General features: G+C 39.1%; 1 protein-coding gene across 1 annotated transcript in view; it reads right to left on the bottom strand.

Moving 5' to 3' along the window:
* LRRC9 (leucine rich repeat containing 9) overlaps positions 1-10647 on the bottom strand; it is a 716419-nt gene extending 705772 nt beyond the window's left edge. The window contains exons 1-3 of the mRNA XM_053705244.1: positions 10480-10647; positions 10139-10279; positions 8043-8106 (exon numbers count right to left, since the gene is read on the bottom strand). Coding sequence (XP_053561219.1) covers positions 8043-8106; positions 10139-10279; positions 10480-10632 — 358 coding nt within the window. The 5' untranslated portion in view covers positions 10633-10647. The remainder of the gene's footprint in view (positions 1-8042; positions 8107-10138; positions 10280-10479) is intronic.
* Positions 10648-12500: the final 1853 nt, after the last annotated feature.

The following is a 12500-nucleotide window of genomic DNA, read 5'->3' on the forward strand; positions in this document are numbered from 1 at the left end:
TGCAATGTTTTATTTATTTTAAATATTTTTTATTAGGTGGTGTTATTATGAGTGTAATTGTACATTGACATTTATTTTTCATGTGTTTGTGACACTTTTTTGTTTTGCAAAACAGCTAACCAGAGCTCTCAAGCAATTGCATTTACTTTCAACTTGTAATACAAGCACTACACCTGACGCGCACAAACAGCCGCAATAAACCACTTTTCGCTCGCACATAACTGTTAGCGCACCACTAGTAATCTGGCCCATAAAAGAGCACAGAAGAAAAACGTTCACGATTCAGATACAACGTATGATTTTATAAAGCTTTATAAGTCACTTCTACAATCAGATTTACCTCTTTCTTTTGGTATCCTTTGTAGAAATGTAGCTTTTTTCCATTAGACAGCATACTGAGGTAGGCTCAGCAGCATGCACGTGTCTTAAGCACTCTATGGCAGCAGTGTTTGCGACAATATTTTATATATATATATATATATATATATATATATATATATATATATATATATCAGTAGCAAAGATGTGCACTCTCACTTGGTAACAACTGCCAGGGTGCTAGTAGGAATCAATATAGAAAAACAACAAGCTTGCACTCACTGGTCTTTTTTGTGAAATAATTTACTGAAAAACTGTGACGTTTCGAGGACTGAAGAAGGGGATTTTTTGTCCTCGAAACGTCACAGTTTTTCAGTAAATTATTTCACAAAAAAGACCAGTGAGTGCAAGCCAGGTTCTAGGTTCAGCCACCTTTGTAAGGAAATTGAGCGAGGTCTGCCCATGCAGGGTTGGCATGAGGATTTCACTCCATGCCAGTGAATTTAAAGAACCAGACCCTAAGGATGAAAGAGTTCCTGGATTGGTTGATGTATTTCTTTGATCCTAATCTTGCAATCATGAGAGGTTTTTAGCAAAACATATTGTGCAAATGTGTCAATATATATTTCTTAGATCATTGTATTATAGTGATGGAGTGTTACATATATACAAAATCAGCAGAATGATCTAAATTATAAACAAAAGATGCCCCAGAAAACAAACATTTGAGAGCCACTGATCTAACTATACTGACTGAAACTTTTATGATTTAGATAGGGTATGCACGTTTAAAACAACTTTCCAATTCACTTTTATCATCAGATTTGCTTTGCTCGCTTAGTATTATTAGCTGAAAGCTAAACCTAGGTAGGCTCATGTGCTAATTTCTAAGCCCTTGAAGGCTGCCTCTTATCTCAGTGAAGTTTTTCACAGTTAGACGGTGCTAGTCCATGTCTGCCATATCGATAGCATTGTGCTCACTCCTGTGGAGTTATTTATGAGTCAGCACTGATTGGCTAAAATGCAAGTTTGTCAAAAGAACTGAGATAAGGGGCAGTCTGCAGAGGCTTAGATACAAGGTAATAACAGAGGTAAAAGGTATATAAATATAACTGTGTTGGTTATGCAAAATTGGGGGATGGGTAATAACATAATTTATGCTTACCTGATAAATTCCTTTCTTCTGTTGTGTGATCAGTCCACGGGTCATCATTACTTCTGGGATATAACTCCTCCCCAACAGGAAATGCAAGAGGATTCACCCAGCAGAGCTGCATATAGCTCCTCCCCTCTACGTCACTCCCAGTCATTCGACCAAGAATCAACGAGAAAGAAGAAACCAAGGGTGAAGTGGTGACTGGAGTATAATTTAAAAAATATCTACCTGCCTTAAAAAAACAGGGCGGGCCGTGGACTGATCACACAACAGAAGAAAGGAATTTATCAGGTAAGCATAAATTATGTTTTCTTCTGTTATGTGTGATCAGTCCACGGGTCATCATTACTTCTGGGATACCAATACCAAAGCAAAAGTACACGGATGACGGGAGGGATAGGCAGGCTCATTATACAGAAGGAACCACTGCCTGAAGAACCTTTCTCCCAAAAATAGCCTCCGAAGAAGCAAAAGTGTCAAATTTGTAAAATTTGGAAAAAGTATGAAGCGAAGACCAAGTTGCAGCCTTGCAAATCTGTTCAACAGAGGCCTCATTCTTAAAGGCCCAAGTGGAAGCCACAGCTCTAGTAGAATGAGCTGTAATTCTTTCAGGAGGCTGCTGTCCAGCAGTCTCATAGGCTAAACGAATTATGCTACGAAGCCAGAAGGAGAGAGAGGTAGCCGAAGCCTTATGACCTCTCCTCTGACCAGAGTACACGACAAACAGGGAAGACGTTTGTCGAAAATCCTTAGTTGCCTGCAAGTAGAACTTGAGGGCACGAACTACATCTAGATTGTGTAGAAGACGTTCCTTCTTTGAAGAAGGATTCGGGCATAGAGAAGGAACCACGATCTCTTGATTGATGTTCCTGTTAGTGACTACCTTAGGTAAGAACCCAGGTTTAGTACGCAGAACTACCTTATCTGAATGAAAAATCAAATAAGGAGAATCACAATGTAAAGCTGATAACTCAGAGACTCTCCGAGCCGAAGAAATAGCCATTAAAAATAATACTTTCCAAGATAACAACTTTATATCAATGGAATGAAGGGGTTCAAACGGAACTCCTTGTAGAACGTTAAGAACAAGGTTTAAACTCCATGGCGGAGCAACAGTTTTAAACACAGGCTTGATTCTAGCTAAAGCCTGACAAAAGGCCTGGACGTCTGGATTGTCTGATAGACGCCTGTGCAACAAGATGGACAGAGCTGAGATCTGTCCCTTTAATGAACTAGCCGATAAACCCTTTTCTAAACCTTCTTGTAGAAAGGACAATATCCTAGGAATCCTAACCTTACTCCAGGAGTAACCTTTGGATTCGCACCAGTATAGGTATTTACGCCATATCTTATGGTAAATTCTTCTGGTAACAGGTTTCCTAGCCTGTATCAGGGTATCAATAACCGACTCAGAAAAACCACGTTTTGATAAAATCAAGCGTTCAATTTCCAAGCAGTCAGCTTCAGAGAAGTTAGATTTTGATGTTTGAATGGACCCTGTATCAGAAGGTCCTGTCTTAGAGGTAGAGACCAAGGCGGACAGGATGACATGTCCACTAGATCTGCATACCAAGTCCTGCGTGGCCACGCAGGCGCTATTAGAATCACTGATGCTCTCTCCTGTTTGATTTTGGCAATCAATCGAGGAAGCAGCGGGAAGGGTGGAAACACATAAGCCATCCCGAAGTTCCAAGGTGCTGTCAAAGCATCTATCAGAACCGCTCCCGGATCCCTGGATCTGGACCCGTAGCGAGGAAGTTTGGCGTTCTGACGAGACGCCATGAGATCTATCTCTGGTTTGCCCCAACGTCGAAGTATTTGGGCAAAGACCTCCGGATGAAGTTCCCACTCCCCCGGATGAAAAGTCTGGCGACTCAAGAAATCCGCCTCCCAGTTCTCCACTCCCGGGATGTGGATTGCTGAAAGGTGGCAAGAGTGAGACTCTGCCCAGCGAATTATCTTTGATACTTCCATCATTGCTAGGGAGCTTCTTGTCCCTCCTTGATGGTTGATGTAAGCTACAGTCGTGATGTTGTCCGACTGAAACCTGATGAACCCCCGAGTTCTTAACTGGGGCCAAGCCAGAAGGGCATTGAGAACTGCTCTCAATTCCAGAATGTTTATTGGTAGGAGACTTTCCTCCTGATTCCATTGTCCCTGAGCCTTCAGAGAATTCCAGACAGCGCCCCAACCTAGTAGGCTGGCGTCTGTTGTTACAATTGTCCAGTCCGGCCTGCTGAATGGCATCCCCCTGGACAGATGTGGCCGAGAAAGCCACCATAGAAGAGAGTTTCTGGTCTCTTGATCCAGATTCAGAGTAGGGGACAAGTCTGAGTAATCCCCATTCCACTGACTCAGCATGCACAATTGCAGCGGTCTGAGATGTAGACGTGCAAAGGGTACTATGTCCATTGCTGCTACCATTAAGCCGATCACCTCCATGCATTGAGCTACTGACGGGAGTTGAATGGAATGAAGGACACGGCATGCATTTAGAAGCTTTGTTAATCTGTCTTCTGTCAGATAAATCTTCATTTCTACAGAATCTATCAGAGTCCCCAAGAATGGAACTCTTGTGAGAGGAAAGAGAGAACTCTTCTTTTCGTTCACTTTCCATCCATGCGACCTTAGAAATGCCAGAACTAACTCTGTATGAGACTTGGCAGTTTGAAAGCTTGAAGCTTGTATCAGAATGTCGTCTAGGTACGGAGCTACCGAAATTCCTCGCGGTCTTAGTACCGCCAGAAGGGCACCCAGAACCTTTGTGAAGATTCTTGGAGCCGTAGCCAATCCGAATGGAAGAGCTACAAACTGGTAATGCCTGTCTAAGAAGGCAAACCTTAGATACCGGTAATGATCTTTGTGAATCGGTATGTGAAGGTAAGCATCCTTTAAATCCACTGTAGTCATGTACTGACCCTTTTGGATCATGGGTAAGATTGTCCGAATAGTTTCCATTTTGAACGATGGAACTCTTAGGAATTTGTTTAGGATCTTTAAATCCAAGATTGGCCTGAAAGTTCCCTCTTTTTTGGGAACCACAAACAGGTTTGAGTAAAACCCTTGTCCTTGTTCCGACCGCGGAACCGGATGGATCACTCCCATTAATAACAGATCTTGTACACAGCGTAGAAACGCTTCTTTCTTTATCTGGTTTGTTGACAACCTTGACAGATGAAATCTCCCTCTTGGGGGAGAGAATTTGAAGTCTAGAAGGTATCCCTGAGATATGATCTCTAACGCCCAGGGATCCTGAACATCTCTTGCCCAAGCCTGGGCGAAGAGAGAGAGTCTGCCCCCCACTAGATCCGGTCCCGGATCGGGGGCCCTCGATTCATGTTGTCTTAGGGGCAGCAGCAGGTTTCCTGGCCTGCTTGCCCTTGTTCCAGGACTGGTTAGGTTTCCAGCCTTGTCTGTAACGAGCAACGGCTCCTTCCTGTTTTGGAGCAGTGGAAGTTGGTGCTGCTCCTGCTTTGAAATTCCGAAAGGGACGAAAATTAGACTGTCTAGCCTTAGCTTTGGCTTTGTCTTGAGGCAGGGCGTGGCCTTTACCTCCTGTAATGTCAGCGATAATTTCTTTCAAACCGGGCCCAAATAAAGTTTGCCCTTTGAAAGGTATATTAAGTAATTTGGACTTAGAAGTTACATCAGCTGACCAGGATTTTAGCCACAGCGCCCTACGTGCCTGAATGGCGAATCCTGAGTTCTTAGCCGTAAGTTTGGTTAAATGTACTACGGCCTCCGAAATGAATGAATTAGCTAGTTTAAGGACTCTAAGCCTGTCCGTAATGTCGTCCAGCGTAGCTGAACTAAGGTTCTCTTCCAGAGACTCCATCCAAAATGCTGCCGCAGCCGTAATCGGCGCGATGCATGCAAGGGGTTGCAATATAAAACCTTGTTGAACAAACATTTTCTTAAGGTAACCCTCTAATTTTTTATCCATTGGATCTGAAAAAGCACAGCTATCCTCCACCGGGATAGTGGTACGCTTAGCTAAAGTAGAAACTGCTCCCTCCACCTTAGGGACCGTTTGCCATAAGTCCCGTGTGGTGGCGTCTATTGGAAACATCTTTCTAAATATTGGAGGGGGTGAGAACGGCACACCGGGTCTATCCCACTCCTTAGTAACAATTTCAGTTAGTCTCTTAGGTATAGGAAAAACGTCAGTACTCGCCGGTACCGCAAAGTATTTATCCAACCTACACAATTTCTCTGGTATTGCAACAGTGTTACAATCATTAAGAGCCGCTAAAACCTCCCCTAGTAATACACGGAGGTTCTCCAATTTAAATTTAAAATTTGAAATATCTGAATCCAATCTGTTTGGATCAGAACCGTCACCCACAGAATGAAGCTCTCCGTCCTCATGCTCTGCAAGCTGTGACGCAGTATCCGACATGGCTCTAGTATTATCAGCGCACTCTGTTCTCACCCCAGAGTGATCACGCTTGCCCCTTAGTTCTGGTAATTTAGCCAAAACTTCAGTCATAACAGAAGCCATGTCTTGTAATGTTATCTGTAATGGCCGCCCAGATGTACTAGGCGTCACAATATCACGCACCTCCCGGGCGGGAGATGCAGGTACTGACACGTGAGGCGAGTTAGTCGGCATAACTCTCCCCTCGCTGTTTGGTGAAATTTGTTCAATTTGTACAGATTGGCTTTTATTTAAAGTAGCATCAATACAGTTAGTACATAAATTTCTATTGGGCTCCACCTTGGCATTGGAACAAATGACACAGGTATCTTCCTCTGAATCAGACATGTTTAACACACTAGCAAATAAACTTGCAACTTGGTTACAATCTTATTTAACAAAAACGTACTGTGCCTCAAAGAAGCACTAAACGATTAAATGACAGTTGAAATAATGAACTGAAAAACTGTTATAGCATCAATCCTTGAAAACAACACAACTTTTAGCAAAGGTTTGTTCCCATTAGTAAAGTAACAATAATTAAATTTGAAACGTAAAAATTACAGAGCAACGTTTTTAATCACAGTCAATATATAAGTCTCACAGCTCTGCTGAGAGAATCTACCTCCCTTCAAAGAAGTTTGAAGACCCCTGAGTTCTGTTAGATATGAACCGGATCATGCAGGAAATACAAGAGTAACTGACTGGAATTTTTTGATGCGTAGCAAAGAGCGCCAAAAACGGCCCCTCCCCCTCACACACAGCAGTGAGAGAGAAACGAAACTGTCACAATTAAAACAAGCAGCTGCCAAGTGGAAAATTAATGCCCAAACATTTATTCACTCAGTACCTCAGAAAATGCAAACGATTCTACATTCCAGCAAAAACGTTTAACATAATAAATACCTATTAAAAGGTTTAATGTACTTTTTACAGAGTAATTCCAGTGAAGTACCATCCCCAGAATACTGAAGTGTAGAGTATACATACATGTTATTATAACGGTATGGCAGGATTTTCTCATCAATTCCCTTCAGAAAATAAAAACTGCTACATACCTCAATGCAGATTCATCTGCCCGCTGTCCCCTGATCTGAAGCTTTTACCTCCCTCAGATGGCCGAGAAACAGCAATATGATCTTAACTACTCCGGTTAAAATCATAGTAAAAAAACTCTGGTAGATTCTTCTTCAAACTCTGCCAGAGAGGCAATAACACGCTCCGGTGCTATTGTAAAATAACAAACTTTTGATTGAAGTTATAAAAACTAAGTATAATCACCATAGTCCTCTCACACATCCTATCTAGTCGTTGGGTGCAAGAGAATGACTGGGAGTGACGTAGAGGGGAGGAGCTATATGCAGCTCTGCTGGGTGAATCCTCTTGCATTTCCTGTTGGGGAGGAGTTATATCCCAGAAGTAATGATGACCCGTGGACTGATCACACATAACAGAAGAAAAAGGGATTATCTATCTTTTTAAACAATAAATATTCTGGAGTAGACTGTCCCTTTAAGCTTTAAATGTATTGGCTGATTACAGCATAAAACTGAATATACTAAATGTGAACATTTGGCTCTGCATACTGTTTAAATAATAAACTTGCAATAAAAAAAATGTTCCTATCTTAAAAATGTAACTAAATTGAATGTTGTTATAACCTATTACATACTTGTAATCATTTGATTTTTGGATGAAGTTGTTAAAAAAAATTAAAAAATGGTTTTCCTAATTCCCAATGTTGCCTTCAAGCGTCTTCAGTGTAAATTGGTTACAAACTGTGATTGGTTCGTTCTTCCAGAGCACATATGCATGCACCAATCACAGTCTGATATCTACACCAATGGGGAGTAAAGGATACTAATTTCAGAGGTGAATTAGGGCATAAGAAGGTATTTTAATAAACATAAATTGCAAAGATTTGTTAAACAACATACAGGGGTCAAACATGCCTAATAGAATATTTAGTTCTATGTCCTTTTATTGTTGTCGTATTGATCTGAGGCATAATGGTATATTATGAGAGCAGATTCATAGAACAAACCTATTATATCCTATACCTCAGAGGTTTCCTGATTGGATGACATTAAAGCTTTATAGTTAATTAAAAGTAACCTGGAACACAGTGTTTTTACTGCTATATTTACATACCAATCGAGCGGATCATATTCCCAGCAAGATTAAGTTCTTTTAAATTCTGCAATGTACTTAAACCCTGTAAGTGGGGAAAAAAGGAAATAATTTTAAGTTACAACCAAATTCAAGGATGTGATTAACCATTTCAATGAGTAAAATGCCTAAAGTATTTATTTTTTAGTTTACAATGTAAAATGCATTAAAGGGACATAGAAGTCATTATTAAAGGGACACGAAACCCCATTTTTTTCTTTCATGATTCAGATAGAGCAAGCTATTTGAAACAACTATTTTACTTCTATTATCAAAATTTTGTTCGTTCTCTTGGTGTCTTTTGTTGAAAAGCAGGGAGATAAGCTGAGGAGTGTGCATGTGTCGGGGCACTATATCTGAAGTTTTGAGAGAATGCTATACATTTGCAAGAGCACTAGATGGCAGCACTGTTTCCTACTTGCACAAACTAAACTGCTCTGTGCCAACACGTCATAGGATTCATAAATGTTTAACATCTAAATGAAAATGTTTGTGTCCGTCATATAATTAGTGCTCAAAAATTGTCTTCAGGTGATCTAGCATCCCAGCCTTTATACTCTGCTGGTTCCTTCCTATTGGATCTCCGCTGTCAGGGAAGAACCAGCAGAGTTTAACGGCTGAACTAGAGGAAGAAATAGTCATCCTTGAAAAAGCTGTTATACACAGCGTGTCGGATTAACTCTTAAATATTCCTAAGGTACTGTGAGGTGCAAATTGGGACTCGAGGGGGACTTGTAACCCTGGTAAGGGATCCCCTTCCCTCTTTTGATACACTGATGTACCTATGATAAGATATGTTTTATAATAAATATATTGTATCTACACTACTCGTTGTTCAGCTGGCTGTGGGCTATTAACCTTGCGCTTATACGATTGAGCTTGTTTTAACCCTTTGAGTGCTAAGCACTTTCCCACCTGGGTGCTAAAGAAAAAATAATTTTTATTTTATTTTTTTAAGTTTTGATCAAATTTTTTTTTTTTACTTTTTTTTTCCCCCAGACCCCCAAGACTTACACTTCAATGGCGATTACCTTTCCAATGGTGGGTCTGGGGGTCTGTAGCTGCTTAGATGTATGAGATACAGGCTTCTAAGCAGAATGCCCCCTGCTCCTATACTTAACATTGTTAAGTATAAATAAAGTTGCGCAGTGATGTCACCACGTTAATGCGCGTGACATCACCACGCAAAACGGGAACCCCCAGATTTCCCTCAAGGTGGGAGAGTGCTAGTGACGGCTCTGAGCCGTCATTAGCACAAGAGTGGGAAACTCTGTGACGGCTCAGAGCCGTCATTAGCACTCAAAGGGTTAAAGCTCAAACACGTGAGTAAACTAAATAGAAAGTACTGAAAGTGAAATATCCAACAGGATAGCACTATATGTTTTGCTCTCTCCCTTTTGAGATATTCTGTTACTGGATATTACCTAGAGGAAGTGCTGGGTGTTAGCCAATCACATCGCTGCAGATTTACGATAGAGCCCGTTAAAAGCTCTTAAAGGACCAGTAAACACAATAGATTTGCATAAACAACAAATGCATGATAAAAAAACAATACAACACCACTTAGCCTGAACTTCAAATTAGTAGATATTTTTCTGACAAATTTCAAAGTTGTGTCTATTTCCAATACTCCCGTATCATGTGACAGCCATCAGCCAATCACAAATGCGTATATATTCTGTGAATTCTTGCACATGCTCAGTAGGAGCTGGTGACTCAAAAAGTGTAAATATAAAAAGACTGTGCACATTTTGTTAATGGAAGTAAATTGGAAAAAATTTTAAAATGATATGCTCTGTCTGAATCATGAAAGTTTAATTTTGAGCTGAGTGTCCCTTTAATTATGTAAGTAATATAGCACTATTGTAACAGATGTTTTGTTAAGGTTGAACTACACTATTCTCTGTTATTCCTCTTTTTTTTTTTAAGGTACTGGCATCCATTTTTTGAGAAACTGAAGAACCAAGTACTACAAGTGTACCCTCTTATTACCGCTTCTATTCTTTAACACATTTATATCACAATATTCAGCAGGCAAATTTAAAAGCACATACCAGAGCTTACAAAACATTTGTTACCTCTATAACTTCAATTTTATTATTACTCAGCCATAACACTTCCAACTTGGTCAGACTTTCCAGAGCCTCGATGACAGCAATATGGTTATCATATAAATATAGTTTTTGTAAATCTGGACAATGTTGTAAACCTTCAATCCTCTGCAGGAAAGAGAGAGGTAGATCTAAATATTTGTTATGACATTCCCACAAAAAGATCCACTCAGCATAAATAAATAAGCCTACGTTCCACATCATAGGATTGCAGCACTGTAATAGCAATAATCATATCTAGACCAGTAAGCTAGAACATTATATAACATAAAATTACCCATATCATGTTTATCAGAAGATTTACTTACCGCTAACTGACATTCAGAAATCCAGAGCTCTTGAAGTAACGGGCAGGAGTCTAAACCAACAACCTGTTGAATATTTTGATTGACAAGTCTGAAGACAGTCAAATTTGGAAAATAAGACAATCCCACCATCTTGGGATAGCCAGAGAAGAACATTTCCAGGGATTGTGCAGCTGGACCATCTTTATTAATCTTTTCAAAACTCAAACCATTACATTCACACTGAAAAAAAAAATCATTATATAAATGAATATTGTATCTTTTTATTTTTTTTTCAGATAGCCTGCAATAGCAAAGCAAAAACTAAATGCAAGGAAAAGATCTAATGCATGAGAAGAGTCAGCACCTTACCGAGGATCTAAGGGCAGAACATACAGAAACAAAACACTGTCGTTTGTGATTTTCTTAACTTCCTCAGTACAGAAGAATATTATTCCATCTTACTTTACATGTCCCATTCTCATACGCTTGTAGCCAGTGTTGTAACTTAGCCGTTTTGTTCTTCTCAATGATAAAAGACACATGAGTCTATACCAGCGATGGCGAACCTATGGCAGGCACAGTTAGCATGCAAAAACCTCTCTGTTGGAACCCGAGCCACAAGAAGGGGTTTACATTTTTTTTATTTTTCTTTAATTAAAAGTGTGTGTGTATATATGTATGTGTATATCTGTATGTGTGTGTATCTATGTGTATATCTGTATGTGTGTATATCTATGTGTATATCTGTATGTGTGTGTATCTATGTGTATATCTGTATGTGTGTGTATCTATATGTATATCTGTATGTGTGTGTATCTATATGTATATCTGTATGTGTGTGTATCTATGTGTATATCTGTATGTGTGTGTATCTATGTGTATATCTGTATGTGTGTGTATCTATGTGTATATCTGTATGTGTGTGTATCTATGTGTATATCTGTATGTGTGTGTATCTATGTGTATATCTGTATGTGTGTGTATCTATGTGTATATCTGTATGTGTGTGTATCTATGTGTATATCTGTATGTGTGTGTATCTATGTGTATATCTGTATGTGTGTGTATCTATATGTATATCTGTATGTGTGTGTATCTATGTGTATATCTGTATGTGTGTGTATCTATGTGTATATCTGTATGTGTGTGTATCTATGTGTATATCTGTATGTGTGTGTATCTATATGTATATCTGTATGTGTGTGTATCTATGTGTATATCTGTATGTGTGTGTATCTATGTGTATATCTGTATGTGTGTGTATCTATGTGTATATCTGTATGTGTGTGTATCTATGTGTATATCTGTATGTGTGTGTATCTATATGTATATCTGTATGTGTGTGTATCTATGTGTATATCTGTATGTGTGTGTATCTATGTGTATATCTGTATGTGTGTGTATCTATGTGTATATCTGTATGTGTGTGTATCTATATGTATATCTGTATGTGTGTGTATCTATGTGTATATCTGTATGTGTGTGTATCTATGTGTATATCTGTATGTGTGTGTATCTATGTGTATATCTGTATGTGTGTGTATCTATATGTATATCTGTATGTGTGTGTATCTATGTGTATATCTGTATGTGTGTATATGTATGTGTATATCTGTATGTGTGTATATGTATGTGTATATCTGTATGTGTGTATATGTATGTGTATATCTGTATGTGTGTGTATCTATATGTATGTGTGTGTATCTATGTGTATATCTGTATGTGTGTGTATCTATGTGTATATCTGTATGTGTGTGTATCTATGTGTATATCTGTATGTGTGTGTATCTATGTGTATATCTGTATGTGTGTGTATCTATGTGTATATCTGTATGTGTGTGTATCTATATGTATATCTGTATGTGTGTGTATCTATGTGTATATCTGTATGTGTGTGTATCTATGTGTATATCTGTATGTGTGTATATGTATGTGTGTATATGTATGTGTGTATATGTATGTGTATCTCTGTATGTGTGTGTATCTATATGTATGTGTGTGTATCTATGTGTATATCTGTATGTGTGTGTATCTATGTGTAT

Source organism: Bombina bombina, chromosome 1 (genome assembly GCF_027579735.1).
Source record: "Bombina bombina isolate aBomBom1 chromosome 1, aBomBom1.pri, whole genome shotgun sequence".
Classification (NCBI taxonomy): domain Eukaryota; kingdom Metazoa; phylum Chordata; class Amphibia; order Anura; family Bombinatoridae; genus Bombina; species Bombina bombina.